Source organism: Notolabrus celidotus, chromosome 16 (genome assembly GCF_009762535.1).
Source record: "Notolabrus celidotus isolate fNotCel1 chromosome 16, fNotCel1.pri, whole genome shotgun sequence".
NCBI lineage: Eukaryota > Metazoa > Chordata > Actinopteri > Labriformes > Labridae > Notolabrus > Notolabrus celidotus.
In genome coordinates, this window is record NC_048287.1 from 15,653,072 (window position 1) to 15,680,842 (window position 27,771).

The 27,771-nt window shown below is 40.4% G+C and overlaps 2 protein-coding genes across 7 annotated transcripts in view; one reads left to right on the forward strand and one right to left on the reverse strand.

Moving 5' to 3' along the window:
• The window catches only part of elp2 (elongator acetyltransferase complex subunit 2), a 30,702-nt gene extending 13,573 nt beyond the window's left edge, over positions 1–17,129 (forward strand). For 2 of the 3 annotated variants that reach the window (XM_034705018.1, XM_034705017.1), the window contains 12 exons: positions 1,411–1,542; positions 2,108–2,257; positions 3,116–3,307; positions 3,467–3,536; positions 3,683–3,778; positions 5,372–5,429; positions 6,403–6,475; positions 9,638–9,830; positions 13,222–13,343; positions 13,508–13,650; positions 15,740–15,853; positions 16,431–17,129. In XM_034705018.1, the coding sequence (XP_034560909.1) occupies positions 1,411–1,542; positions 2,108–2,257; positions 3,116–3,307; positions 3,467–3,536; positions 3,683–3,778; positions 5,372–5,429; positions 6,403–6,475; positions 9,638–9,830; positions 13,222–13,343; positions 13,508–13,650; positions 15,740–15,853; positions 16,431–16,626 (1,539 nt within the window). In that variant the 3' untranslated portion in view covers positions 16,627–17,129. Of the gene's footprint in view, positions 1–1,410; positions 1,543–2,107; positions 2,258–3,115; positions 3,308–3,466; positions 3,537–3,682; positions 3,779–5,371; positions 5,430–6,402; positions 6,476–9,637; positions 9,831–10,081; positions 10,205–13,221; positions 13,344–13,507; positions 13,651–15,739; positions 15,854–16,430 lie in introns of those variants that run through there. The other variant, XM_034705019.1, reaches the window with a different exon arrangement.
• A 5,876-nt stretch (positions 17,130–23,005) lies between these two features.
• Positions 23,006–27,771, reverse strand: part of gabbr2 (gamma-aminobutyric acid (GABA) B receptor, 2) — a 217,689-nt gene continuing 212,923 nt past the window's right edge. For all 4 annotated transcript variants that reach the window (XM_034705475.1, XM_034705477.1, XM_034705476.1 and 1 more), the window contains one exon: positions 23,006–26,750. In XM_034705475.1, the coding sequence (XP_034561366.1) occupies positions 26,585–26,750 (166 nt within the window). In that variant the 3' untranslated portion in view covers positions 23,006–26,584. The remainder of the gene's footprint in view (positions 26,751–27,771) is intronic.

Below are 27,771 nucleotides of genomic sequence, written 5' to 3' on the forward strand. Positions count from 1 at the left end.
CTCACAGCTCATTATTTCTTTCACTCCAAAATATTAAGAGCTCATGGTTGGGAGAGCTCTCTGACCCTCAAACAAGCCCTCCTGTTCATTCAGATTTTAAATACTCATATTAATTTCCGCATGAAAGTTATTGAGGTTATTTCTGTCTCGTGTCATAATTCTGCATTGAATCCTCACGGTTATGTAAGCAACAGGATGAGATATTAATGTTGTCTCTTATTCTCTACTTTAGCATGTAATTTCTGTTCACTGTGGAAATTAGTATCAGTTAAATGATGAATGAAAACACATTAAAATTCAGTGTTCACGCTTTTAGAATTAATTAGGAGCTTTATATTTGGCATCTAGGACGAATGTTTGTTCATTTTTGGACGTAATCCTCTGCTTTGCCTCCTGCTGGCTTGTTCACGTGTTGTACACTTTTCTGCTTCATCTCTATTTGCTATTTCCAGTTGAAAAGAACGACTTGCAGAAACTCAATAGGAGATCGAACAACCTCAAAAATACTTAAATAAGTACATTTTTCATTTGTCAGAGTTATTGGTTACTGCAGTTAAATCACAATGGTTTCTTCTGCCCGGGTTGTGAATCTTCAAAATTGAATACATGATTGTCTTGACACACAAAAAGCAGGCGGTCAGAATCTTAAAGGACTTCTTTTTTTAAGCAGTTTGCAGGGACAGTGATTGTGGGTTATTTCAAATAGGATCCCCCTCCCCCTCCATCTTCCTGCTTTTATATGAACCCCTCTGTATGATGTGACCTATGGATGTGACCTATAAATGTGACATAGGGCTCACAGTCTTTCACCCAAATCCCATTGATGTAAATCCTTCTGTGTTTTCAAGCTCTGCCATTTCTCATTATTATTTGTTTATTAGATATGCTGCGCTGCAGTCTCTTTCATTTTGCATTAGACAAATGTCTTTTGTCAGAAAAAAACACAACATAGTTTATTCAGCCATATTAAGTCCCATTTTACATGATTTCTCATCTGACTTGTCTGCATAATTTGCTGTTTTATCTGCTTCTATCATCCAATATGGGAGCTGTTAGTTAATAAGTCTTTGAGGAAGACTGGAGACAGATTAGAGAATTGATATTTGCCCCTCATCTTCTCTTTTAAAATATGTGCTTGTATCCTGCACGTTCTGAACCGGATGTTTGCAAATTAAACTCTCAAAAGTAGCAGCATTTTATTGAAACAACCTGATCTACTCATTTTTCCATATGTAGCAGTTAATGTAAAGTGATGTTGACACTTTGAAGTCAATGACTCTGACCTAAAAACCAAATGTTCTTCACCCACCTGATGTCAGAAACTCTTATGTTGAAAAGGCAAATGAGTGGATTTGTCCTCACCAGCAATGTTCACCCCCACAATGTGTTTGATTTTTATTTTCACACCAGGTGCGCGTTGGGGAGGTTGGTGGCAACACTCTAGGCTTCTATGGCTGCCAGATGAGTCCAGACGGCTCCATGATCGTGGCTCATGCTTTTCACGGAGCGCTGCATCTCTGGTGCAAAGACCAGGATGAAGAGGTAAGAGTCATGGTATCAGCTACTCTTAGACTTCCATATCCATGTAAATCATTTGTATCTTAGCATTCTTATCAGCTGCAAGGCCAGTTTTCTCTTTTTTGTGTAAAAAATATGATTCTTTCCCCTGAAGTGCAGGAATCTTGGGTGCATTTGTGATTAGATTTACTGCTGCTGCTCCACTATGTGAGAGAGAGTGATTAGTGTCACGCCAAGTCTACTGACAACTGCTCGGTTTCACTGGCTTCTGATGTGTCTTTGTTTGGTGTACCTGAGTAAGAGGTGTCACGTCTGAGAATCAGAGATAACTGTATTTTAACTACAATTGGGTAAAAAGTGTGAGCTTAAATGTCAGCACCAAACTAAAAGTGTTGGTACTTAATTGAGATGTTTCAAGGAGATTGACTGCTCCGACAGCAACACTTAAATTCTAATCAACCTCTGTCATGTAGATGCCAATCCAAGACACGAGGTGAGCACCAGGTTCACCGCTCTGTGTCAGGAGAATTCAGATAGCAAACCTTGTGTTAAGAGTTTTGAACTGAACATCACAATGCTGTCTTCCCAGGGAGAGTGGAGACCCGGGGTTGTGATCTCGGGTCACTTTAATGAGGTCCAGGACCTGAGCTGGGATCCTGAGGGTGAGTTCATCCTAAGTGTGGGCTCAGACCAGACCACCAGGCTGTTCACTCCTTGGAAAAAACAAGATTCAAAGCAGGTAAAATGTGCTCACAGACATAGGCCACAACATGTTTTAGAGCCTGACTGCTGTAGGATTTTTGTGACAGATACAGATTTTTGTGTGTATGTGTGTGGGGATTCATTGGCTACATGATCTGCTCAGGGTACCTTGAACTCTAAATTTTGTGCATGCTCTATTAGTCAAACCAAGTTGTGACACAATTTCAAAATTACCCTAAAGATTTTTGTCTGCAATATAAAGATGTTTGTATTTTTATTTTTTATATTAGAAGGTTATGGAAATCATACATATGCTCAACTGGAGTAAATTAAGTAAACAGAGTAATTCATCACAGTGATACAACTGTTGTATAAAGTATACACCTGACATCAGCAAGCTGACACAAGGATATATGCGTCTTTATTAGCTAAAAATGTGTAGGCTCTGTCCTGGATAGAGGATGTAATTTAAGTTACGTAGAAGTCCTCATTTATTCTTCTTCTTCTACCTCTTTATCCAGATTTAATTTCTTAAAGATCACAAAAAGATGGGGTGGGAACATAATCAAGATCTCGGTCGTTATTGAAGATGCCAGTTTAGGATGTTGCCAGCTCTTGCAGCTGCCAGAGAAAGTCCAGTCACTGGGACTGAGCCCTTGTAAGAACACTTTGCATCCTAAACTGGAAATCTTTTATTTGGATGGGAGGTTCTATGTTGCATTTGGCCAGGTTACAGACTATGGGATGTAACGCCAAGAAAACAAGTTCAGTGACATCAGAGATCTATTTAGACGCTGGCGCTCTCCCCCTGGCAACCATGCGCAGCTGGTTGGAATCCCAGTGATCAAATCTCCATCTTGACAATATTCATCTATGTCTTTTCCCCTCCCTGAAGGCAACCTGGCATGAAATCACTCGGCCTCAGATCCACGGATACGACATGCAGTGTCTAGCGATGGTGGGAAGGTTTCAGTTTGTGTCTGGAGCTGATGAGAAGGTGCTGCGGGTGTTTCAAGCACCTCGGAATTTTGTGGAGAACTTTGCAAACATCTCTGGGACTTCCAAAGAAAAGCTACTGACGTCTAGTGTGAGTCCCCAAATAAATCACTCACTACATTTTTTATTTCATGTGTGAAAAAAACGTTTCTGTTGGTTTGTTACCGGACTTTAAAACATGCTGACTGGACTAACCTGACTTTAGTTCATTTTTAAATGTGCGTTCATTATTTTTTTTGCTTCTTGCCAGGATTCTGACAACCTCCCAGAAGGAGCCAGCACACCTGCCTTGGGTTTGTCTAATAAGGCTGTATTTCAAGGTAAAATGCTTGCTCAGATCTGCATTTAAGAGATTCAGCATTAAAGATTTGGGCCTAGTTTAGTCGGATCATTAATTCTCCTAATTAAAGTAATCGAGCTGTGGTCTGTCCTTTCATGTTAAAAAATATGTACTTTCTATTCACAGGTGATCTTACCCCAAAAAACACTGGAGAAAAGGACCAGTTCAGCAGTGTGTCTGATCAATACCAGGAGTCCTACTTCCACCCGCTCATCATGACTGGTACTTTTCACCTTCAAAAACAACAATTAGAAGTGTTTCCTAATTATAAAATTCTCAATCTGAAAAAATGTAGTCAGCCGTGTAAACCCTCATTCAATTTAAGCTTTCTACTAAAAAAAATTAAAGCCTATATGCATTCATGCCCCCTCTACAGTCTGAAAGTCTGACTCATATTCCTCCACTCAGCAGCCTCCGTGCACATTTAAGAGTTCCTGTCTACCTGTCGCTGAGTGTTCTTACAAGAGACAATGATATGCTGCCAGACGGACAGTTAGTTATTACCACCGCCGACATGCTCTACACCCACAGTGCCTGAGGTCTGCTGGAGGCTGATGGTGTTGCAGCAGGACGGAGTGGTGGGTGATAGAAGAGGAGGAAGAAGAGGTGTCAGGGAGCAGAGGAATGAGCAGACGGGAAAATAAATTACAGGAATAAGACAGGAGACTTGGAGCCTTTTTTTGATGCAAGATGGAAGAGGAATTACTGAAAAGTAGGATATGTTTGGGGGGTTTAGGAGTTGAAGTATCATTGAGTTAACGCTTAGTGAGGCCACATAGGTACGCAGAGGATGAAGAGTAAAGAAACAGAGGAAAGAAGAGGAACTAATTGTAGGAAATTGTCTAGATGGGAAATGGTTGTGAGTCAAATGCAAAGAACTTAACGTTGCGCTTTAAAACCTCGAGGCTGGAGGGCGACAAGAACTGTCATCAGCATGATTGAAGCCACTGCTTAATCTGCAATGCTAATTAGAAAGCAGGCTTCTGTGATTGAAAAGTTTAAGTATCAGTGACCCCGGGCTATGAAGGGAGCAACTGAGTGCAGAGAATGTTGTTAACAATGCATCCTAACATGTTGGATTGGCTTACATGCAGGCGGAGCAAAGAATGAATGATTAGAGAAAAAAGAAGGAGATGACCAAAAACAGACAAAAGAAGAGTGAAGTTTTTTGATAATATGGAACACAGAGACAGTGCAGGGTTTGGTAGAGTGTGCAGTTTGAGGGGAGGATTTGAAGGGGAGAGATTTGATCCTCCTTAAAGCTAGGAGCCCCAAAGAATGGGAGATAAAGCTTTGGTTGTTTTAAAAACAACTTTGTTCTAGGGGGAGGAAAGGAGGCAAGAAATGTGTGCAAGCTAAATGCGTTTGAATGTTGGGGAATATTGTATGTAGGCGATCAGTGTTTTTAAACTACTATTTAGCTTGAAGTTCACTCTGTTCTGTCTCTCTTCGAGGTTCCTAAAGTCTTTTTTCCCTTTTAATTTTACCTTCTTACAATAACTCACACACGCACGCACGCACGCACGCACGCATGCACGCACGCACGCACGCACGCACAAACACACACACACACACACACACACACACACACAGAGCCTATTCTATCTGTAGTTCCTTAGTTAACAGTACAGGAACTCGAAGAGGGAAAAGATAATTGCCACTTAGTTGTTATCTAAATGAAAGACATAGAAAAACGGGTTTGTAATGGTTCTATTTTTAGGTCAATTTTTAGACAGGTCAGCTTTTAGGCCCTTGAAAATGTCACTTATCTAAGTGTTGTTTTGATGATTGTGTGTGTTTTGTGTTTGATTTTAGAGCCCCCACCAGAGGATCATCTTCTCCAGAACACACTCTGGCCCGAGGTTCAGAAACTGTGAGTATCAAAATGTTCCTCAGTGTTCCTCCGTCTTCAGTTTCCTGCTGGTGCAAACAATATTAAGCTCTAAGAAAACATCAGATCACATGTTTCTGTTTCACACACTTCCTGTCTCTATAAAGACATCATAGTTTCCATATTTTTATGAATAAAGCAACATCTAGAATTGTGTTTGTTTAGGTTTGCCTGAGGGATTTTATTGTATCTTGATAGTTGTTTCCCTCCCTTTATCCATCAGCCAATCAGGATCCAGCTTCCTGCTCTCCCATGAGCCTCCTCTGCAGGCTGAATATATTGCCTCTATTTGTGGCCAATGTTAAATCCATTTACCTGTCAATCGGTCATAAACATGACGTATAGCGTGGTCGTTCGTTCAAGTACTGGGCAATTGTGTGTGTGAGTTTGAAAAGCATTTTTCTACCTCCATTTGGCTTCACTCCCCCTTTGAATCATTTAGTGCATAATAGAAACATTAAAATGAGTAAGTGGCCAAATTATATTTGTGGCATAAATAATACTCTGACTGTCGTGGCCAAATGGCTGCAGCGTTTGAAAGCTTCCTAGTTGGAGAGGAGTTTCACTCAATGGAGTTCCAGGCTGTGATTTCTCTTTTCCGGGCCATTTTCGAAAGAGCAGGTGATATTTGGCGAGCTCAAAGTAATTAAGCTGTGCGTGATTAGTGGGAGCGTCATCATTGTTTATCTCTGTCAGTGGGAGATGAACCAGTCATCACAGATCAGCGTTTTAATTTCACACTCTGCCTGCTTATTTTACCTGGAAGCTTGTCAGGGTGACACTTAGAAATAACGGAATACTTCATTTACCTTCAGTGTGGAGATACTGTCTCTGCGGCTGCCCTTCTGCCTTTGCCTGTCTGTCTATTAACCGTTGTTTGCCCTTCCACATAATCAGCACGGCTGTTATCTTGAATCTTGTCATGACTCATCTCTGTACAATCGTTCTCCTCTAGGTACGGCCACGGCTTTGAGATGTTCTGTCTGGCTTCAGACAGCACCAGGACTGTGGTGGCCTCTGCGTGCAAGGTGAGTGTGTAAAGAGCAAGGACAGACCATACCTCAGTCATTCATAGTAAAGTCAATAGAACAGGAACGTTGACTGTACACACAGGTGAATGATGTGCCCCCTCCTTCTCCCCCTGTAGAAAAGTGAAACCAAAATAGCCATGGTGTGCTGACATCTAATACTGTCACTGATGATACAATGCCAAAGAGCCCTTAAAGTCAGAACAGCATAACAGCTTCTTGTGTTGGTTTGAAGTGGACAATCACAGTTATAGAAAGTTCAAAGACTCTCATGTTATGTTTTTTCTCACTGTTCCTCCTCTTCTCTGCTAATTGGTTGCACACAGAACCACAGGAGTTGTATTTGTCAGAAGAGCTGTCATCCAATAACTAACTAAAAATGAACTTTCTTGTAAAATGAACACATGGACATAAATCAGCATGATAACAAACGTAAGTCGCCCATCTGGGACCATGAAAGAGACAGCTTTATGACCCACAATCAGCCAGTCACCAGAGAGGGCTCCAAATGTTTCACTTCTGGGGTTCCTGTCACGTTGTCCATCATTTTATATGTTCCATAAGCAGGGAAGAGAGACTGGGTGCATCTCAAAGCTCTAAACGTCCATCCTCGCGTCGTTTCCTCACGTCTCTTCCTCACGTCTTAGTCCCGCCCACCAGAGATGCAAGGAAATGAAACCAGAGGAGAGAGGAGATTTGTATTTAGAGAAATGAGACGTCCTCTCCTCCGGAGCGTCACGTGAAGCAACGGCGGTTTGTGATGACGGCTTTAACAGCTGTTTGTGTCTGCACACATGTTCACTGTAATAACTCTGATCAATATAAACAGTAACAGAGCTCTGTCTCTGTGTTTACCTGTTTAACACACACCTGCACATGAAGAGATCAGCCTCATATGAAACTTTATTAACCTGACAGGAAATATAACAAGTGTTTTTACTAACAGACAAACTTTACTGTCAGACTTCTCTTCATGAAGAAAACGAGAACAACAGGAGGAATAACTGATCATTGATATATATTCTATCTGATATTAGACTCTATTACTCTATTTCATTAGTCAGTGAATCTGACAAAAACAATCAGACATAACATAATCCATCCTCTGTTATATTGAATTTATGATTTTGCGCTCAGTATTTTGTGTTTAAAACTCACATCAAACACATTTTGATCTCAGATCATCACATACAGACTGTTTAGAATCCATCGTGTGTTTATGGTCTGTTTCAGGGAACCCTTAGTGACTGTTTTAAGGTCTGTTTCAGGGCACCCTTAGTGACTGATTTAAGGTCCTTCTTTTCTCTGTTATTAAACTCAGCTGATGTTAAGTTACGGTTAAGTCCGAGCCGCTGCAGCGTCCAATCAGTGAGTGATATTCAATAAGGGGGCGTGTCTGTCAGAGAAAAGACTTCCACAAAGTCTGCTCTCGTGTTTCCTCGATTATCCCTCCTCCGATCAGTCTCCTCGCTCCTCTCTCCTCCAGCAGCGTTTAGAGCTTTGGGACGCAAGTTAAAATGACGCGTCAGTAAATACTTCCGGTTCGGCCGAGGAGTGAGGAGTGCAGTTTAGAGCTTTGAGATGCACCCTCTGTTGGGATTTTTTTTTTTTAAACAATATGTTTATTGAGTTTTTATTCATTTCTAAAGGCACACAATTACAATTAAAGAAATTCTAAGGAAAAATAAATAAAATATATATACATACACATGCACATATATACACACATATAAAATAAAGGAAAAAAACTATAAGAATACAAGGGCAACAACAAACAAACAAACAAACAAAAAAAACTTAATTACAAAATGTTACAACATTAACATTATCTGTATTAACTAATGATAACCAAAGGGAGTACATTGCCTTAGATGATTTGTTTATCACAAATATTCTGTCTGAAAACATTTCTCCAAAAACGACCAATATTAATTGAAAGACATTGCCAACTCTTTCCGAACCTAGTTCAATATGTGTCTGTCATGATTTTTTATCTGCACACATTGAAACCATAAAAATCACTCTCAGGACAAAGAGAGGGAGACATTCATGTCAGTCAGCTGACTTTCCTTGATGTTTCTATGTAAAGATTCCATTCACAGGCTAACAACACATATCAGTGTAAGGGCTTTCTACAGTACCCTACAACTGATCATGTGACCACTTGACATCTGCTCCACATGGTTACTGTTACAACCATTTTGGGCTGTGTCCAGGGTACCAAAGTCCTGAACCTCCTAAAACTTAACAAGCAAAAAGTAAAACTGTATTAATTCTGTCTGGCAGTTCTGACTTCGCCAGCCAAATTTGTAATAAACTTGGCCAATTGTCACCGTGCGTAAAACCATTGTTTCTAAAAACCTTGGATCGATGTTAGATTCCTCATTTGAATTTGATTAATGGGTATCTCTGTGGTAGGAGGCTGCCTCCTCAAACTGTGAGCCTTTGCAAAAGTGAACACATTCACACTTTTCTAAGCCACTGCAAAAAAACGGATACATGCTTTTATTACTTTTTATTACCTCCCCCCTGGACTACAGTCCCCCTTGGTACATGGGGGGCCGGTCATAAGTAAGAGGTAGCCAAAAGCATGAGCATATATTCTCAGTACCCGCCTCCCTCTGCTGGCTTCCTGTTGGTTTTAGAATAAAATTTGAAATGTTATTACTTGCTTTTGAAGAATTCTCTGCTGGTTTTTTGGTTGTTTGTGGAAATAAATTGATCTCCCAAACACCCCCCTTAGCTCAGTCATTCAAAGCACAGCTCAAAGTCCACCTCTCTTCTTTGGCTTTGAAAAGTGCTTGAATAAAATTCAGCATTCAGTATTTACATTGATAATTTTGATACATTATTCATCGTTTTTATCTTGATGTTTGTCTGAGTCATGCTTCCTTTTAATCCATGCTAGAGAAATCCTCATTGCTTAGCCCACCTGAATATTAACAAGCAATCAAGCTAACTCTATTAGCATTTTAGTATCAGTATGTTCCAAAGTGCTTTACAGAAGAAAAAAAGACCAGAAAGGAGATGGAGAAGACAGTATATGGAACAATTAGAAAAGCAGTGAAATCTAAAAAGGATAGCAAATTGATTTGTACTTGTTTTTATGTTGTATTATTTATTTAGTATCTGCATATGAACTCATCTAAACTCTCTTTCCAGGCGTCTAAAGCGGAGCACGCAGCCATCCTGCTGTGGAGCACGGCAACATGGCGTCAGCTGCAGTCGCTGTCATGCCACTCTCTCACCGTCACACAGATGGCCTTCTCACCCGATGCACGACTCCTATTGGCCGTTTCCCGCGATCGCACATGGTCCTTATGGAGACGGGACCTGCCCACACTTGGAGGTCCAGGTGAGATGCAAAGAGTTGTCACAAATAAAGGGGATCCATCTGAAAGGATTGTGTTTTAGGCTGTCAGGACTCAGATTTCTAACACAGGATGAGATCACAGTCCTTCACTGTGCTTCACAAATAAATTAAGCTTAATTAAAAATAGGTTTGACTGAATTTCAAGACAAAGAGGCCATATTTGAGCCTCATTGGCAGATTGCACCAGATCCCTAAATTCAAATTAATTTTAACAAGACAAATCCACCCTGCAGATTTGTTCCAAGTCAAGCTGCCCTGGTGGGAAGGACTCCCCAAATTAACACCAGAAACAGCCAAGCACTGCGCTGACTGAAACCAGTCCAAAAAATCTAATAAAGGAAAGATTTTTTTTATTTGTTTGTTTCAAATTAAAGCAATTTCTGCATGTTTGTCTTATTTGCATTTGTACTACTAACAAAAACTAATATCTCTTCTTCAGGTAATACTTTGGATAGTAGGGGTAGCAAAGCTTTGATAATGGCTTCAGATAAAACTAACCAATACAACAGACTCTTTCCTCTACACTTTTTTTTATCTCATTGATTAAATGAGGTACTTTCAGTGCAGTAAAGTTGGACTGAACTACATTTGCTCTTCAAAGCTTTTCTTGCATTCAAATCACCTCAGTATCAGGGTTGGGATGACTATCAGTGCTGACTTCACCTCCCACAGTGGTTTGTTTCTGGCCTTCCGTTTGGACACACCTTCAAGAGAACAGCCTTCAGTTATTTTGATAGATTGTTAACATCAGTCTCCTTCGTTGCTCTCATTTGTTCTGTTTTCTTGACTTCTGACCTTTTGCTGACTGCAATATTAGGTGATGACATTAAGGGAACAGATTAGTTTGTGGAAGGTCAGTGCCCACATGGTGTAAGAAGTGAAGTCAATGACAAATCATGTGTGGACCCTAAGCCTTAAAGTGAACTCGGTACACACTGGATAGCTGCTGATATTGTAGGCTGTTGTTTTGAGCTTTCATTAGGATGTTACACCTCTGTGTTTCCTCGTCTCTTCTTGTTGCAAACAATGGGAGTAAAACTGAGACTTACTGTGTTTGCAGTTGCCTTTCATCTTCATGGTCTGCTCTTGACACTGTGGTAAAATTCTTCCTTTTAATTTCATTGCTAATGTGTTGACAGAACAACTTATTCCAGCAGTTGACTACCTTTGCTGCTCTAGTTTGGTTTTATTTTTCCACTTCATGCAATGTAATCACATTTGGCAATCCTATTTTTAAATGAAAATATTGATTTTAGTTGATTTACCATGTCTATTAAAGGTCCTGTAAGGAACTTTTGGTATGCGTTGTTTTTGGTGCCCCCTCTGGACAACGGTTACTATTATCTATCAGGTAATCTATAAAGAAAATTTAAATTAATTTAGGGTTAAAAAGATCAGATAAATATAATAAAAAACAAATAAATAAATGTTGTTAATAAAACAATGATTATAATACCTAATGCTTACCCCATGTTGTGGTTTCTGGCATTAAAAAACAAAAAAGAACAACATAGAAATAATGAATCTTCTTGCTGACGGTCTTGTTTGCATTTTTAGATCATAAAGAGGCATTAGTTTTGATTTCAGTCTTTTTCATAGCCATACAAAAAACTCATCACAGGAGCTTTAAGGATTAGTGCACTAACATAAAGTTTAAACCACTAACTTTTACTTTGCAAAATAAATAAATAAACCCAGAGTAAAACGCGAGAATGTTTTTAAAACATCAACAATAGGGTAAAGATAAGGTTCGGTCAATCCTCGTCTCTGATTGGCTATCCTGACTTAGAACATATTGGTGTAAAATCATGAATACTTAAAATTAGATCTGACTGTTACATTTAGACCTTACTGTGTAGAAGGAATAACTTTCTCTCTCCCTAATCCATACCTTAGAGTATTATTTTAAAAAGTTTGAGATGTTCGGGCCCAGATCAGCTGTTAGATTAATGAAAAAGTAAGCAGTAAGCAGAAGCACAAGTATTGCTGTCAGATCAGTATTGTCCTGATCTGAGAGAGAAAATAAAGAGCTCTGTGCATCCTCACTCTGTGTTCGCCTCCTACCTCTGTTGTTGTAAACAAGAGCGTGCTCCTGCAGAGTTTGTTTATATGAGAGAATCTCAGCACCTTGACTTGAACAAATAACTCGATCCTGCATCCGAGGTGAGCAGAACATGGCATTTAAGCCCAGAGGATTATCTCCTCCCTGCACCTGGTTACGCATCTCGTGGCTCTTTTGGCAGCTCGGGTGGCCTTAAATGACTCTGACAGGGGCTAACCAGCCCTGCTCTCTCCTTGGTGTCTTTGTGCAGAGGCAGGGAGGGGGTGTGTGTGAGAGAGAGGAGGAGAGTAGGGGAGGGTGTCCCGTCTGTTCCGGTTGGCTGCTGAATCACTCAAGGTGATTGTGAGGAACACACACATACACACGGCCAGAGCAGAGAAGGTTAAATGAAGTCGAAGCTGATCAAACAAACTCACTCCCTCCATCTTCACCTCTTCTTTCTGTCCTGCCTGTTTCATCCTCTTCTCATTCTCCTTTTCCTCTCCCCGTGGTGGGTCAAGCACCCAGACAGCTTCATTAAGGAGACACCATTTTTTTCCTTTTGTTTTCATCAACCCAATCTGTGTATTCTCTTGATCTCTATTTTACTTGTTGCATCTCCTCATATTCTGTTTTTGGTCCCTCTCTGCTTTCCAACTCAGTTTGGTCCAAAAATCACCATATGAGAGTTTTAATGGAGGGTAGTGAAATAAATGTTTGTGTCCCAAACAACATGCCATCAAATATGTGTTTGTGTGTTGGCACTTTGTAGATAGATAATGTGTGTGAGCACACAGACACGACATGGTGGTTAACTCAGATTTTAGTGGCTACACTGTGGTTTTACGGCTGTGTGTACATGCCTGCTCAGTTATTTGTTCGTGTATGTGTGTGTGTATGTGTGTGTTGACGTGCAGACAGGCGGCTGCCAGCAGCATACAAACAAGCTCTCTGGGGAAAACCAATCTGGGCTCTGAAACGACTTAGGCCAGGGAAATAAACAGCAGCAGATCATAAAGTAAAAACTGAGAGAACTGGAGGGCTGGGACGAGGCTTGCTGTCTTGTATGGATGTTGATTTGTCACTCGGGAGCGTCTTTGTTGTTGCTACAGAGCAGTGAGATGGGAATCTCGACATGCTGATGTCATGTAACAATAATCATAACATGAAGTTTTGACTACAGCTCATCTGACATCAAAAAGCGAGTCAGCGTGGTCTTTAAATGAAATTCGACACAATATTTTTGACTGATGTAACGGCTAACATTTTTCTGAGTATGATTTATTTGGTTGTGTAATCTCTGTTCGTGTTGTGTTTGATGTTTTCTTGCAGAGCCACAGTTCTCACTGCACACACACACAGGGAAGGACACAGCCGTACACACCAGAATCATCTGGTCATGTGACTGGAGCCCAGACAGTAAATACTTTGTGACATCCAGTCGGGACAAGAAGGTAATTTTTAGATGTTTGGTACATAGCTAATAATAACAAACTTTATAAATCTTTGCTTCAAAGGTGAGAAAATGTATGGTTGTGCAATGAGTGCATTTTCAAAGTGAGCATCCATTCATTTATTCCTCTTTGTAAGTGACTATTTTTGTGTTGCGTGTGTGTAGGTGATCGTGTGGGGCCCGTGCAGACTAGATGACCCCGGGGACTCTGTGCCTCCTCCTGAGATTAAACCAACTTCTTCCATTTTGGATGTGGGCGATTCTGCTACAGCTGTGGCTTTCTGTCCAGTACTCTGCTCTGATAACAGGTACGCACAAACACAAACCTCCTTCCTCTTCACTTTTTTGTATTTTGGTCTCCTTTCTCTACAGTGTGAACCATTAAGACATTGGATCCAGCTGAAAAGTCTGCACTAAAAACATATAGCTGCACTAACACTCTTCAAATGATTGGTTACTTGGGGGGTAAGGATAATGAGGTTATCTTTCAATTAGATATCAATACCCTTGATGTTTGCTGGAAAGATAATTTCATCAGATGAGACATCATGATGACCAAGACAGAATAGTTTAAGTTAAATCTAGGATTGGTAGTCACGGAAAACTAGCATGAATTTGAATGTAGCATTTCCTCAGGACTCCGGCTAACCCCTCCCCTCGGAGCTCCTCCAAAACAACGCCCCCGCTCACATGTACGAGCGCCACTGATTTGCGACCATATGATTGTGACTGATTCAAAACCGGTCCTCACCAAAACATTATCATAGTGAAAGTTAAAAACACAAACAAACATGGCTATTGTTAGTACTCACAACTGTCATGCTAGCTAGCTAGTTGTACTGGTGACACAATATCAGGAGAAAAGCTATAATACATATAACACTGTAACAGCTCTACTGTTTGCTAAATGTGTTCAGTGTAGATGTTCTTAATTCCTACAGTGTTAACAGTTGGTGAAGGCATCAGGAGAGGTGTAGAGTGTGTGAGCGGGTGTTTGACGCTACAATGTAAATTTCTGTAGGACTTACTAAATGTCATTAATTGTTTCGCTTGTCAGAGCCCCCGTGGTGAGAGCTTTTTAGACTCTGATCCGGACTACAGTCCTGGGCAAAGCACCTCATCGGGTCAGAGGGGACAGGCCTGAGGTTGAGCGAGAGGGGCAGTAAATAGAGGCTGTGGAAGCAGAGGCAGGGTACAGGGAGCGCACGCCGAGGAAATGTACGCGCAGGAGGTGGGCGGAACGGCATGACGGGATTTGATTGGTTTACAATTTTGGACCCCAAAAACGGTGATTGGTTGGTGTTTCCCAGGTTTACTCCGGCTGTAGATAGCAGCTTTTTTTCGCTCTTTTTTAGGAACACATTATGTATTGATTGCCATCGGAACATAAAGATCATTTTAACCAGTATAACAAAAAATGTATCTAAACCTGACTATCAACCCCAGCCTGAAGACAATGCTGAGAGCAGATGTTCAAATAGAGATGAGGGCTTACAGCTACCAATTACTCCAATTATCTCTACAAGCACGAACAGACAAAGCATTTCTTCTTCTTCTTCTTCTTCTTCTTCTTCTTCTTCTTCTTCTTCTTCTTCTTCTTCTTCTTCTTCTTCTTCTTCTTCTTCTTCTTCTTCTTCTTCTTCTTCTTCTTCTTCTTCTTCTTCTTCTTCTTCTTCTTCTTCTTCTTCTTCTTCTTCTTCTTCTTCTTCTTCTTCTTCTTCTTCTTCTTCTTCTTCTTCTTCTTCTTCTTCTTCTTCTTCTTCTTCTTCAAGGCACTTAAAAAAAAAAATCTATGGATCGAGTGCAAATGGAAGTTATTTTGATAAAGGCTGCTGGTATTTCGTAGGATAGAAGAAGTACCGGCTGTGGCTCAGTACAATCTGTGCTTAAGTGTTCTATTCAGTGTTATTCTGATTGTATGTTGTTACATTACAAACTTGTTGAAGTAGAATTATTGAACCCACACAACTCCCTCTTCTGATTGGCTAGTTCTAGAATCCTCTCGAGCTGGCACTGTGCACAGAAAACACATGGAATACACTCCAACACGCCCTAAAGACTACAGCTCTACCTCACTCTGCAGAGTCTAGGACTTTGACTTTAGGCCACTGTGTCTTATATTGTAGCTGATTTGATTGATGGGTACTGTTCTTGTGATTGATTTCATGTTTTCGTTTATTTGGTTGTTTTAGTGCACTAAAGGAAATGAGAGGAAACCTCTGAGTCCTTTCCAGAATGAATAGAGTAGTCTGAGATTAAACTTTTCAAAGTATCTCAAGGTCGTTGTGGAATAACAGTCTGAAAATTTTATACAATTGTAATGTTGTATTAAGGCTATTTCCTCAATGTGTTTGTTCTGCTTTAATACAAACATGTCTGTTTCTATGTCATCCACAGATACTTGCTTGCAGTGGGCCTGGAGAGCGGCAGGATCTTGTTGTACAGGTGGAGCCCTGGTCAGGAGCCTGCTGGAGGACACGACTGGAGCAGATGTGGAGAAACAGACTTTTCGTATCCTTTTAAAATTCACACTCACACATTCACAGTTGATCCAAATGCATCTATGAAAGGCCTCCAGCGGCTACTGGCAGCAGATGACAGTCACAGTTACATTAGCGTGACCTCAGATTGACTGCAGGTGAGACACAGATGCTTTCTGTTTTGTGTTACGTAAACGAGGTGGCAGACTGTTATATTCAGATGGCTGTGTTCCTTAGAAAGCAGAAGGCATCAGTAGGCACTTGTGTGTTTGTGAGTTTTGTATTCCACTTGGGAGTGTGAGTCATTGTCTGCAGACTTCAGGAAGTGTATTAAAAATAGTTGTGTGGTTTAGTGATAGAGGGCCCCTGCTCTTCAAACCTCAATGCTGCTCACAGTCGCATTTTTCGGTTTAACAACTTTTGAAAATCATGTAAGTTTGGCTATTCTTAGCATTATCATAACTGTGCGTCTCATAATTGCATGATCACATTGTGTCTTGTTTCATATTTGTATGTGTAGTAGGTACGTCTCTGGATTTATTGTGATGTTTGTTCAGCACCCAAAATCTGTTTCCAGTTTTTTGCCTTCATCACACACTGTTTCTCAGACAAAGTCACTCCCTGGCAGTGAAGAGGCTCCGCTGGAGGCCCCGCACTGGCTTAGTAGGTCTAGAGAATAACAGGAAGGACAGACAGACTGAGGGAGAGAGTGAAACCGAGGAGGAGAGCTCCTGGGTCCAGCTTGCCAGCGCCAGTGCCGACCACTCTGTCAAAATCTTCAACATCAACCGACGGGCTCTTTAGCACCACCAACACTGACACTATTATGTCTCTGTGACACAGAGAGACACTCAGACTGAGGGCCACAGGCCGCTCTGTGGCACTGAGGCCACAGCTGCTCGCTGGCAAGCCATCCCCTTCCTGTGACAGCCAGTTAAGTCATGGGTCAGTATCAGGACAGACCTACAGCAGTTGTGCCCTGCAGTCTGTCTGAGCGCAGCTGAACCGATCTGAAGGGTGGGGGAGAGATACTGAAAACACCAAGACCCCAGGGAGCTACTCTGCTTAGACACTTCAAAGTGTTTTAGATTCAGAGAAGACAATGCTTCTGGACATCTACACACATCACATATTCAGACTGGATATCCAAGTTAACAAATGTATTCTGAACAGTTGCTTTTCAGTAACAAATCTGGTTATCATCATCACACTAGTCTCTCTGGTTATTTGGGATTTTATTAATTGCACAGATTTATGGTGGTTATTTGTTTTTATTACAAATTAATTAAATGTTTTCTATAGCTAAATTGACCTTATTTTGTCTCCTTATTTCACAGTCATGTAGCGGTGTGGTTGTCTTTAATCAATCTGCACCTCCAATAGTAGAACATAAAAAATATACCCTGGCATAGAAGAATGGAGTATTAGTCTTTTATTGATTACTTGGATCATGTATGAAGATTGATAGGAACAGGAAAGCTCTGTCAAAAGTTTGAGAAAATCTGACACATTTTCAAACTAACCCTTTGAAAAAGCAAACAAATTATGTTAGTTGTGTCCACATGTTGTGAAGAGTTGAACCTTTAGAGTTCATGTTCAGTAATAGTGGCCTTTCAGTGGATTTGCACCTTCAGTAAGAGTGTTTGTTTGGGGGAGACATTTGTTTGGCTCCCGGAAGCGCCGCCTGCTTTGTAGCACTGTGGTATGATTTCTTTTCAAATTATCCAGGAATTTTCAAGAAGATTCATTCCATTTTGAAAATGTTGTTTGTTAAAATTGCGCCATCATCTGGACAAATTTCAGCAGATTTGACTACATTCTTGGGTCATCTGCTTTACACCAGCTTCAAATTAGAGATGATTGAAGAAACGGTTATCAACATATGCAAAGGAAAAGTACAGATATAGAGCCTGGGACATATACATTGTTCATAGCAAAAATGTAAAAATACATACGTAATCATATTTTTATTGTTACCTTAAAGGGATATTTCAGTTTTTTTGAAGTGGGGTCGGCTAAATCGGTGTGTGTCCGTGCTCATGCAGCGGAAGAACACCTGTCTGCGAGGTGCGTCCGAAAATAGTGCCCAAACAAAGGGGGTTTCTGATGGCAAACTGAATAGCTCCAAGTTTTTCTACTGGAGTGCCTGGACCATATTTTCTTAACTTTGGCGAAATTACATGAAATAGGAGGCCCCGTCCGCAGAGAATTGTAGCCTAGTTTGCCGGCCGGTCCTCTGGGAATTTTCTCATTGAAGGGGAAGAGCTCACCGCACGCATTGTGGCTAGCACGAGCAATAGTGTACTGTAACTCTTACGACCCCACTTGAAAAAACTGAAACATCCCTTTAAGTCAACAAGAGTTAGGTTAAGACAACTTAGTTTTATACCATTTTTCAGAACAGCTGTCTCTGCAGCATTTTTAGCAAGTGTTGATAAGTTTTCCTTGTGGAATTAAACTTACAACAGCCTGAGTGTAGTGCACTATAAGCAGGAATTTAAACACTTCAGCAGAGAAGAAGCAATCCTTGCTACACTGCCCTGTTACTGAACTCTGCAGTTTCACATTAAGGAACACCTGCTTATGAAAAAAGGAGGATCCTTAAAGGAATTTTCAAGGACAGAGGAAGTCCATATTGTGGATTTACTGTGGGTTCAGCTCAATGTGCTGTCATTTCATGTCAGCCATACATTTATCTGCTGGGAATTGTAACTACTGGCCATAACTCTCCCTCTTATCACGTGTCCTGGTATATATGGAAGCATCAGTCATCCCACGCCTCACACACTCCTACAGGAAATGTCTGTTTTTCAAACAGCAACATGAAGGTTTGAGGACAACACGCCCATATAAGAAGATTTTTTACATCATACATTACATCATGTTATTACTCAGTCATTATTAGTAATGTTTCAATTTAAACATGTATGATCATCTTGCGGGTAGATTTTCATCCACGTGTGTGAGGAGCTCTCAGCTCTTTGCTCTGACTAGCATACTAATCCATAAAGCATATGCTCCTTTCCATGATGTCCTCTCCTGTGTGTCCTTGACCACTCATCCTGATGAGGTGAGACCGCCATAATGTGGTGCCTAGGAGGGATTAGAAGTCCTGTCTGAAAATCCTTGAATGCTGCAGATTAATGGGGAAAATGGGAACCAGCGGGACAGGTAATAAACCACTAACAAAGGTTACTGGGAGAACAGATAGCAGCCCAAGAAAGGACTTGAAAGAGACAAGACAACACTGAGCATGAATATATCATTGTGCTGTTGTGTTAGTGTCTGTTTTACATCGTGAATAGTAACATTTCAGTCAGAAGTGACAGCCTCTTTCCTTGTCACGTTTCAACCTTTGCAAGACAAAGACAAAAATTTAAGTGTCCAAATCATTGTAATGACAGACAGATTGTTGTGGGTTTGTTATACAGTAAGTGTGTGCTGTTACCTTACTGTAGTTTGTGAATGAGTCATACATCAGCTTGAGTTATTTTTGCGTGAGTGGGTGTATGTATTTCTCTTCCTCAGTGTTTCTTGCAGTGTAGTCAAGACATCTGTGGGAACAATACAACTGTTGTTTCAACTTACAATTAGTCATGGAAAGACAGGTGCAGCTGCAGATCACGATCAAAGGAAACTTCATAAACACAGTCTGTTACTCCAGGCAGTTTACAACAAAACATCATTAATCACTAAATCCCATTAAGAATGGTCCAAAAGATTAGAATCAAAGTGGAACTTCATATGACACTTCAGCAGCATTTATCTGGTGATTTTATGGGGTTTAGAAATCTTTGAAATATTTAGAGTTAGTATATGAGAAGTGTGAAGATAAATTTGATGATGTCACAGGACAGGAAGTAAAGGGACTGCTTGTGATTATAGATCATCCTACTGGGAGGAACATGACTGATTGTGCTCATGAGCTGTAGATAAAACTGGGGACTCATTTTTCTAACAACTGGTAGGCACTGCTCTCAATTGTTCATTTTAAGCCTTCTTCAGTACAGCAAGATGTTCCTTTGTGTCCAATCTAGGCTGAAATTGCTAGTGAAACAGCTTAAGCATGGCCACCTGACCTGTGACTGATGACAGGCAATCAAATTAAACTTGTCAAACAGGATGCAGAATTCAAACAGTGCAATCTCAGAGCCCATCCATTATCATCTGATGACGATACAGCCTTAAAAGTTCTTGGGGCTTCCAGCATAAACCAACAGTTAGCAACAAAATACTTTAAGCCAAGACTTTCTTTTACGTATTTTGCCTTTGTTGATAGTCAGACTAGCAACTTGAGAAAATAACTGGAGTTGAGAAACAACCTCTGAGGGCTGATTGTTACCCAGCTGTTTTACTTATTATCGTGTAAAAAACTTGATTCTGATTGGTAAAAACCCCACGACAACAATGTTAATCCTCAACAACAAAAGAAACGCAAAGGACAACCTGATCACATACCTCATATCAAATTACTTCATGGAAAGGAGTTCCAGCACATTTCACCTCTGCCTGTTGACACTGTGGCAAAAATGTTAATCTCCAGAAGTCCTGTTCAGCCTGCCAGAATTTTAATTTTCATAACCACCCGTTCATTTTACGTTATCCCTTACTTGTTAAGTGATAAGATTAGATTCTGATGGACAGCTTGGTACTTAACATAGCAGCTTCTTCTGCCACCACTGTATGAATGAAGTCAACATGTAGTGTTAAAAATTGAGGGGCCGAAAAGCAAGAGAGGCCGGGTAAGTACAGACCATTTTATCATTTTGAGGTGCCTCTTTGTAAAAACTATGAAAACTGTGTCAGAGAAGCTCAAATTGAATTAATGTGTGTTTCTTAGATCAATGAAGCTGAACACGAGCATGTGTGCATGAGTTGAATTAACTAGAAACAGAACTGGCGGCTTTATTTCCCTATGAAGCCATCAAAAGTGAATGTGACACCCAGGTCAACTTAATCAACCCGCCTTCCATTTGCACAGCATGATCCTGCTGAGTCAAGAGAGAAGGTTACGAAGCATTTACACGCACTGAGGCCTTACTTCCTGTGGAAGCAACCCAACTTATGTAGTATATTTGAAATTATAAGCACAAACAGAGAAAGACTGGATTTTAGATCTTCAAAACCCTTGAAGTCCGACTGAAATTTACAAACAAAAGTTACAGTCAAGATAATCAGCTGATTTGCACATTTTCATAAAGACTTTGTAACTTAAAGGAGTTCAACATGAAAAAGGATTTTCTTCTGTTTTTCAGAGAGAAATGGGAAGATCAATATCACTATCATGATATAACTATTTATGGCCAACTGCAGCCATCAGGTAGTTAATTTAGCATAGCTTAGCTTAGTTTAGCATAAAGACCAAACAGCTGGACTCACTTGGTCCAAAGATAAGAAATTTAAACATTTAATGTTAGATAGACCCCTCCATGTTTAACTCCTACAGTAGGCAACTTTGTAATTTAGAATATCATAAACAGAAAAACACTTAGCTACTTTATGTCTATTTAAGTATCACCATGTTTGTATAGTTACATACAGATGAAGGCATTTGATAGGGTAAAGGGGCTCTTGTGACAAATACTGTCTTGCTGGATTTAAAAAAATGAAATATAAGAGATGTTCATGAAAAAAAGACTGTGTTCGATGTCTTTTCCCTACAGACAGATGGCAGTTAAGGTTTGGCCAGCTGAAGTTTCAGTAGACTCTCCACTGCTTCTTCAAGAGACCAGAACTCAGTTGACAACCATGTCTGGCTCCAACATGGGAAGCACTTGAAAGTGAGAATAAAGACAGGACCTGAGCACACATATGAATGACACACAACGACAGACGCCAACACAAAGAGACACTGTCAGGAACACACTCAAACACACTCCATCCTGTTTGCCACTGGGCTCCTTCTCACACTTCAATTATTCATCAACCTCTTCGTACAAGGCTTTTCATTACAAATTTATTTTTTCCTTTCCTGTGTGCCTCTCAGTGTGAGGGCAGCAGGAAGCCAGCACACTGGGTATACCTTTTGGTAGAAGAGTCTTTATATTGACTGGCTAGTATGCCAAATGGGTGCAGTCATTGCATTATTAGTTTTTTAGCCTTTGGATAGAGATCAGAAACAAATACGATTCAGTGGCTGCATTTTTGACAAAGCATAGGTCTTTAACAGAAGCAAAGGCTGTGTGAGTGCTTGTAGCATGTTTTCGTCTTATCTCAATGACCTAGAAAGACTGCTCATAAATGTAATTATTTCTGCATCCAGCGGGAAAAGTGGAGACCTTACTATAGCGGTCTATATAGCAGCAAGAGCAACATTAATGCAGAAAACACAAAACTTAATACAAATCCATACCCCTGGTGGACAGTTGCAGTTTTTCTGTCTGGGATGATCATCAGTTAAATATTGAATGTGTCCAATGGGTCTCATTTTGAAATAATGAGAACATTTTGGGATAAACAGATGTTTTTGGCTTGATATTTTCTTCATTTAAGCATAGAATGTAAGTCAGAGAATGTAGAGCTCCCCCTATTGTCAGGCTGCAGTATATAAACTCCACCTCTTCCATGTTGACAGATGGGACTTTAAAACTTTAAAATCGGAACAGGTCACAGAAATGTAAGTCGGACATCATTTCTGTTCATATAATAATATCTCATCCTGCTGATTTCTGTCCAATGAGTAATGCCTCTGAGAAGTTTAATTTGAATTATGACACCAAAAATTGGTATAATACAATGGTAGACATCTCTGTTGGAAAGTACAGCCCCTGCTGCACTGTGTGCACTGGATTAAAGGAGTGAGACTGAGTGGCGAGAACACTGACATAAGAGCCACTGAACTTTCCACATCCAGCATTCCTTTAATATGTTTGAGTTGTGTGGGTACCCCTCACCTGGCACAGAGAACTCTCAATGGAGGTAAGAACATGATAAAGGTTGCAACACTGGGTAGCTATTTATAGCGTTGTAGTATCTAGCTAACAGGTGGTAATCTTCAAAGGCAGATTACACATTTGTTTATCGTTTTAACCGATGTCCTCTTAAGCAACTTGAAGAGCCCAGATGGTGTTTCTTCTCTTGACTTACTGCCTTTGAGTAAACAGCATAAAGGCAAATCTGCTTTGAAGAACCAGCTGAATGATTCTACATGAAAGACTTTGGTGCAGATGAAACAAACACTGTATTATTTTCAGTCTCACTTTATTTAACGATGATGTGAAAAGTAAAGGCTGTCCATAACATTCAGACAATAAAAGAAGAATGTTATTCAAATCCCTCCATAACAACTAATGGCTTCAAAAATGTTCAGGTGTTCCGAGTGTGATACTTATTTTATACAACTTTTTCATATCTATACCTCATCTGTACATAACATAGTTACAGATACTGTAAATTAAAAAAATGACTTCCAAGTATCCTTGTGGCGCATTTGTGAAATATTTCCTATGTAAAAATGAATTTACGTAAAGATCTTTTACATATACATATATATAGTTCTCTATTCTTTCTGTAATAAGAAAACAAGTTATTGCCCCTCTTTAACATTTTGCATTTAACATAGGTTTTGTTTACCGTTTAAACTCTTAATTGAACTGAACTCCATGTGATACCACATATCAAACTGACAAAAACAGTAACAGTATGGACCTGTGTGTGTTTTTCCACTAAATATATATGTCATATTGTTATATTTTTTGGACATGTATGTTTCGTGTTCTCCAGAAACCCTGATGATGACACATACAAAGTTATAATCATATACGTATATGTCACTTTGGACCTTCAAACGAAAAAGGTAAAAAGACTTGTGGCAAATACAAACCATCAGCATTACGTTAATTATTACAGGATATAATGAGCCCTTGACCCATCACAATTGCATTTGAACAATTTATCATCTATGTTGAAAGAAAACGTTCAAATAAATCATAGTAAAAGAAAAACAAATCAGGGCACATTTAAAAAAAATAACAGAACCATACCTGATGATCTGCATTTGGCATTTTAGATGGATTTAAAAAAGTCATTTTGTAATTTGGTAAATGCCAGGAGTGAGTTATTAGGATTGATCGTTTGCTACTACTTTCACTTTATTGCCCTCAGTGAATAACTGCTAAACCAGTAGCATAGTTGATATGATGATGTTTGTCCACTGAGAATCTTGGCATTGACGTGTGTGAGCTGATCAACAGGTTAAAAGAACTGAAATGTTGTGTAAAGGAACAGAAAACCAAATTGTAGGTGAGAGGATGACACAACAGAGTGGATTTGTCACGACAGTTGCAAAAACAGAGGTAACTCTGTGAATTATACATTTCATTTCATGCCGTCTTGAGAAAGCCAAATACCAAATATCCATACATGGACACCATCATCAGGGTATCAGCAAATTGTACACAATCACATAGAATGTAATATATAAAATGTGCAGTTGGTTTTTTTGTTCTCCTGAAGGAAGAACCAACCCTCTGACAATGTCTCTCACTCACTTGTGGAGTGACTGTGATTTTCTGGTTGGCAAAAGGTGCGGGAGAAGCCATGACCCCCTGGAGGCCTGTGCTCGGGGTTTCCCTGCTCCTGTGCTTGGCAGGGGCTGGAAGGGGAGGAGCTCTCACAGGAAGTCACCCTGATATGTCCGTAGCAGGTGGACCTCTGCTCGCTTGTTTCCACTCCAACTCTGTATCCTTGACTGGCCCTTTGACTGAAGACTGACAGTATTTCTGTAGTATCAGATACTTGCTCCGAGAGGAGGTCCACTCCAAGTCCTCCCACACTGTCCCATGCATTGAGGCGTTGAACTGAAATAAATCTATGACACGTTGTACAATATACAGATGTGTGGCCGATGTTGTTTGTTACAGTTTCAGTGCCATTTTCACCCTAGTTATGTAGTGTGGGTCCTGAAGGCTACAATATAAGACAACAGGCACAGCGCTCAACAGACGCCTTCAAAACTAAAAACCAAGACACCAATGGTGAAACATATGCTGAGAACAAACTTTCGCACACTCCATATAAAGTCCTTTATTGTCCGGAGTCCCTGTTCACTTTTCTCCCACATGAGGACAGTTGTACAAAAAACACATGACAACACTGTGCTGATGACCGTCTAGCCCAGTGCAGCCGTCTTGGGCTGAATTCGACAGCCCAGTTTTCAATAGCAACTGAGGCACGTTCACTGTTGCTAAGTGTGAGGTGACTTTTCATGACACACAATATGAAAGAAAGCCCTGTGTCTGTGCTTTATGGTCTATCAGTGTCTTGGAACTGAAAGCTACAGCCGGTTGGGGCTCTAACACGAGGCTCATGTGTGCATCGCCTTTACTACCACTCGTGGAAATTCAGGTCAACCTTTTTATCTAATCTAGATGTGGAACTTGTCGACCTACATCCTTTCCAGCTCCCTTCTTGAGTTGAATTCTCCCACAAGATTCGTTTGAAGTGTGAGTCTTGTGCCCTTTTGCCACTGACACAGACCCAGTCACCCTTGTCTGTGCTGGTTAGCCGGACGGACATCATAACAGTCTATGAAGACCACTCATCAAAAAGCACCTGATTCATAGGTGCTCTCTTGCGTTTTAAGTGTACATCTGAATGTGTGCATTTCTTGGCATATAACACACACAATTTACTGTGAAACACTCTTGCGGTGTCTTTTAGCTCTATTTTCTAAAAATCTGCGGCCTTGGAGACCTTTGAAAAGGTATAGCATCAATATTTTGTGTATCATGCTTTCTGAGCACATATTAAGCAAGTTGTAAAACATGACCGGCATATGCAAAGCCTGGTGTGAAATCTCTAAAGAAACCTGTGCTGCAAAATTGAGCAAAGTGGAAAAAAAGAGCTGTGTGCATCTTACTTCTAGTTCAAGGAACGGGCCCCTGGTGCCTTTTTATGATGGGTGACTCACAAGCTTTCATGTATCTTATTTTGCTGCCCATGAGCTAATTTTTTAACAGTTACACAAATCACTTTAGATCTCTTTCATACATGTGTCTAATTCTTCCTGGGGTGCCATGGTCTAAAAGCTCCCATTGGAAATTCCAACAAAAGCCTGCTTCTGTTACAAGCTCCACACTATGAACTGCTTTAATTGTCCATTCACAGCATATACAAAGCTTACAGTACATCAAAGTCAGAAATGAAGATATTTACATGTCTCCATAAGGATGGGAAGGGGACAGGAGTAAATTGGATGATTTCCTTTGTTGGGTTTTGTAAATTCCATGTCTCCACACCGGTATCCAGTCACCACAGCAGTGAAATACTCGAGTTAGATGACCAGCTCACATGTCGCAGTGAGCCCAACATACAAACAGATAACAGAACAGCAACAGACTACCCCCCCTTTGAAGCAGATAAGGCTACACGTCAGGTCAGGGCTGCTCCACCATTGTTGGGGTGTCACTGTATTTGTGCATGTGTGTGTATTTGTAGATGTTCGTTTGACCGTGCATATGTGTATATGCAAGGGGAGCAGCTGAACAAGGGGACTTTGCTGTGAATCATGGGAGTTTATATGGGTCATCCAGTGCCCACTCTGTTTCCTCCCACCCCTTCCTGACTGAGGGTTTCAGTTCTCAAGAGAGGCTGGGGTGAAGAGTGAAACTTTGCCCTCCCCCCTCCCTCACTTCTACCCCTGTCCTCCTTGTTCCGAGACAAAATACGCACATACGCTGATGATATCAGTCTATTCGTTGTAGAAAAAAAAGAACCATATATGTCTCCTCTGCAAAGAGCCAGGTGGGGGAGGGAATGAAGCTCACAGGCCGGAGACCATTACCCGATAGGAGGGGGGCATGTGTCTGTGCCGGGGACTGGACCCAGGGCTGCCATTGGGGCTGGTGCAGCTGGCATCAACCCCTCCTATGGAAGGTAAGTAGGCGTGGTGCAGGATGGGCAGCTGCAAGGACAGTCGACGCTGTATGCTGCAGATAGTGGAGAAAAGTTACAATGTTAGACAGAGAAATCGACTACCTATATTCATTCAAGTACTATTATTCACTGACTTTCATATATTTACCTTCTGTCTGGTTACATAAAAGGCACATTATATCTTGGAGTGTCATATGGCAAGTTTAATGTAAAAAGTGCTGCAAAATTATCCAATATGAATATAATTTTGTGTGATAAAGGATTACATTTGACATACACAATCCTAAAAAGTTCTTGCTTGCTATAAATTACAGTACCCTTCCCTGTAGTTCATGAAGTACATAACACCCACCTTCAGTATAATCTATTATCATTGGACATACTACTAGGAAGGACACATGCAACAATAATTTAATAGGGTTCTATTGTACCACAGTCAAGAGGTGGTGCATACAGTTGAAATACTTTTTAATCCAAAAGGAAAGTCAATATTTTTGTTTTGTCTGCTGTGAATGGACCTCTTCTCTCTTTGCAGATTTCGTCTTGTATATGTGAAAGTGGTGTTTTGACCCCCCCAAAAAAAGAAACTCATCTTTTTTCTAGTGTCTAAGGTCCAATTTACAACGACACTTTGGCGTAGATTTCTTTTTAGAAATGGCTGTTTTCGTCCTATACTGTTAATTGCCTTTCATGACACCTACCTCACTGCAAGGGTGACAGGCATATATCAGTCTTCTCTCTGATGGACTGGATCACTATAGAGTCTTCATTATTAATTTCAGTCTGTTTCCTTACCATTTAAAAACTCCTCACAGGCAGTGGCAGAGCCAGACTGTTTTGACTGGGGTGGGGCACTGACTATTGTAGGGTTGGCCAGGCATAGTAAACATTGTGGACTTACCCCAAACCTAGGGGGGTTATCTCCAATCAATAATCACATCTATTTCAACTTCTTGTACAAAATAATTTAAAAATGTTTATATTGTTGTACATTTTTAATGTTAAAAAGTATCTCAACAGAGCAGGAACATTTAAATCTGCTAAACTTAACTCTTTGAGGACTCAAAAATTAAG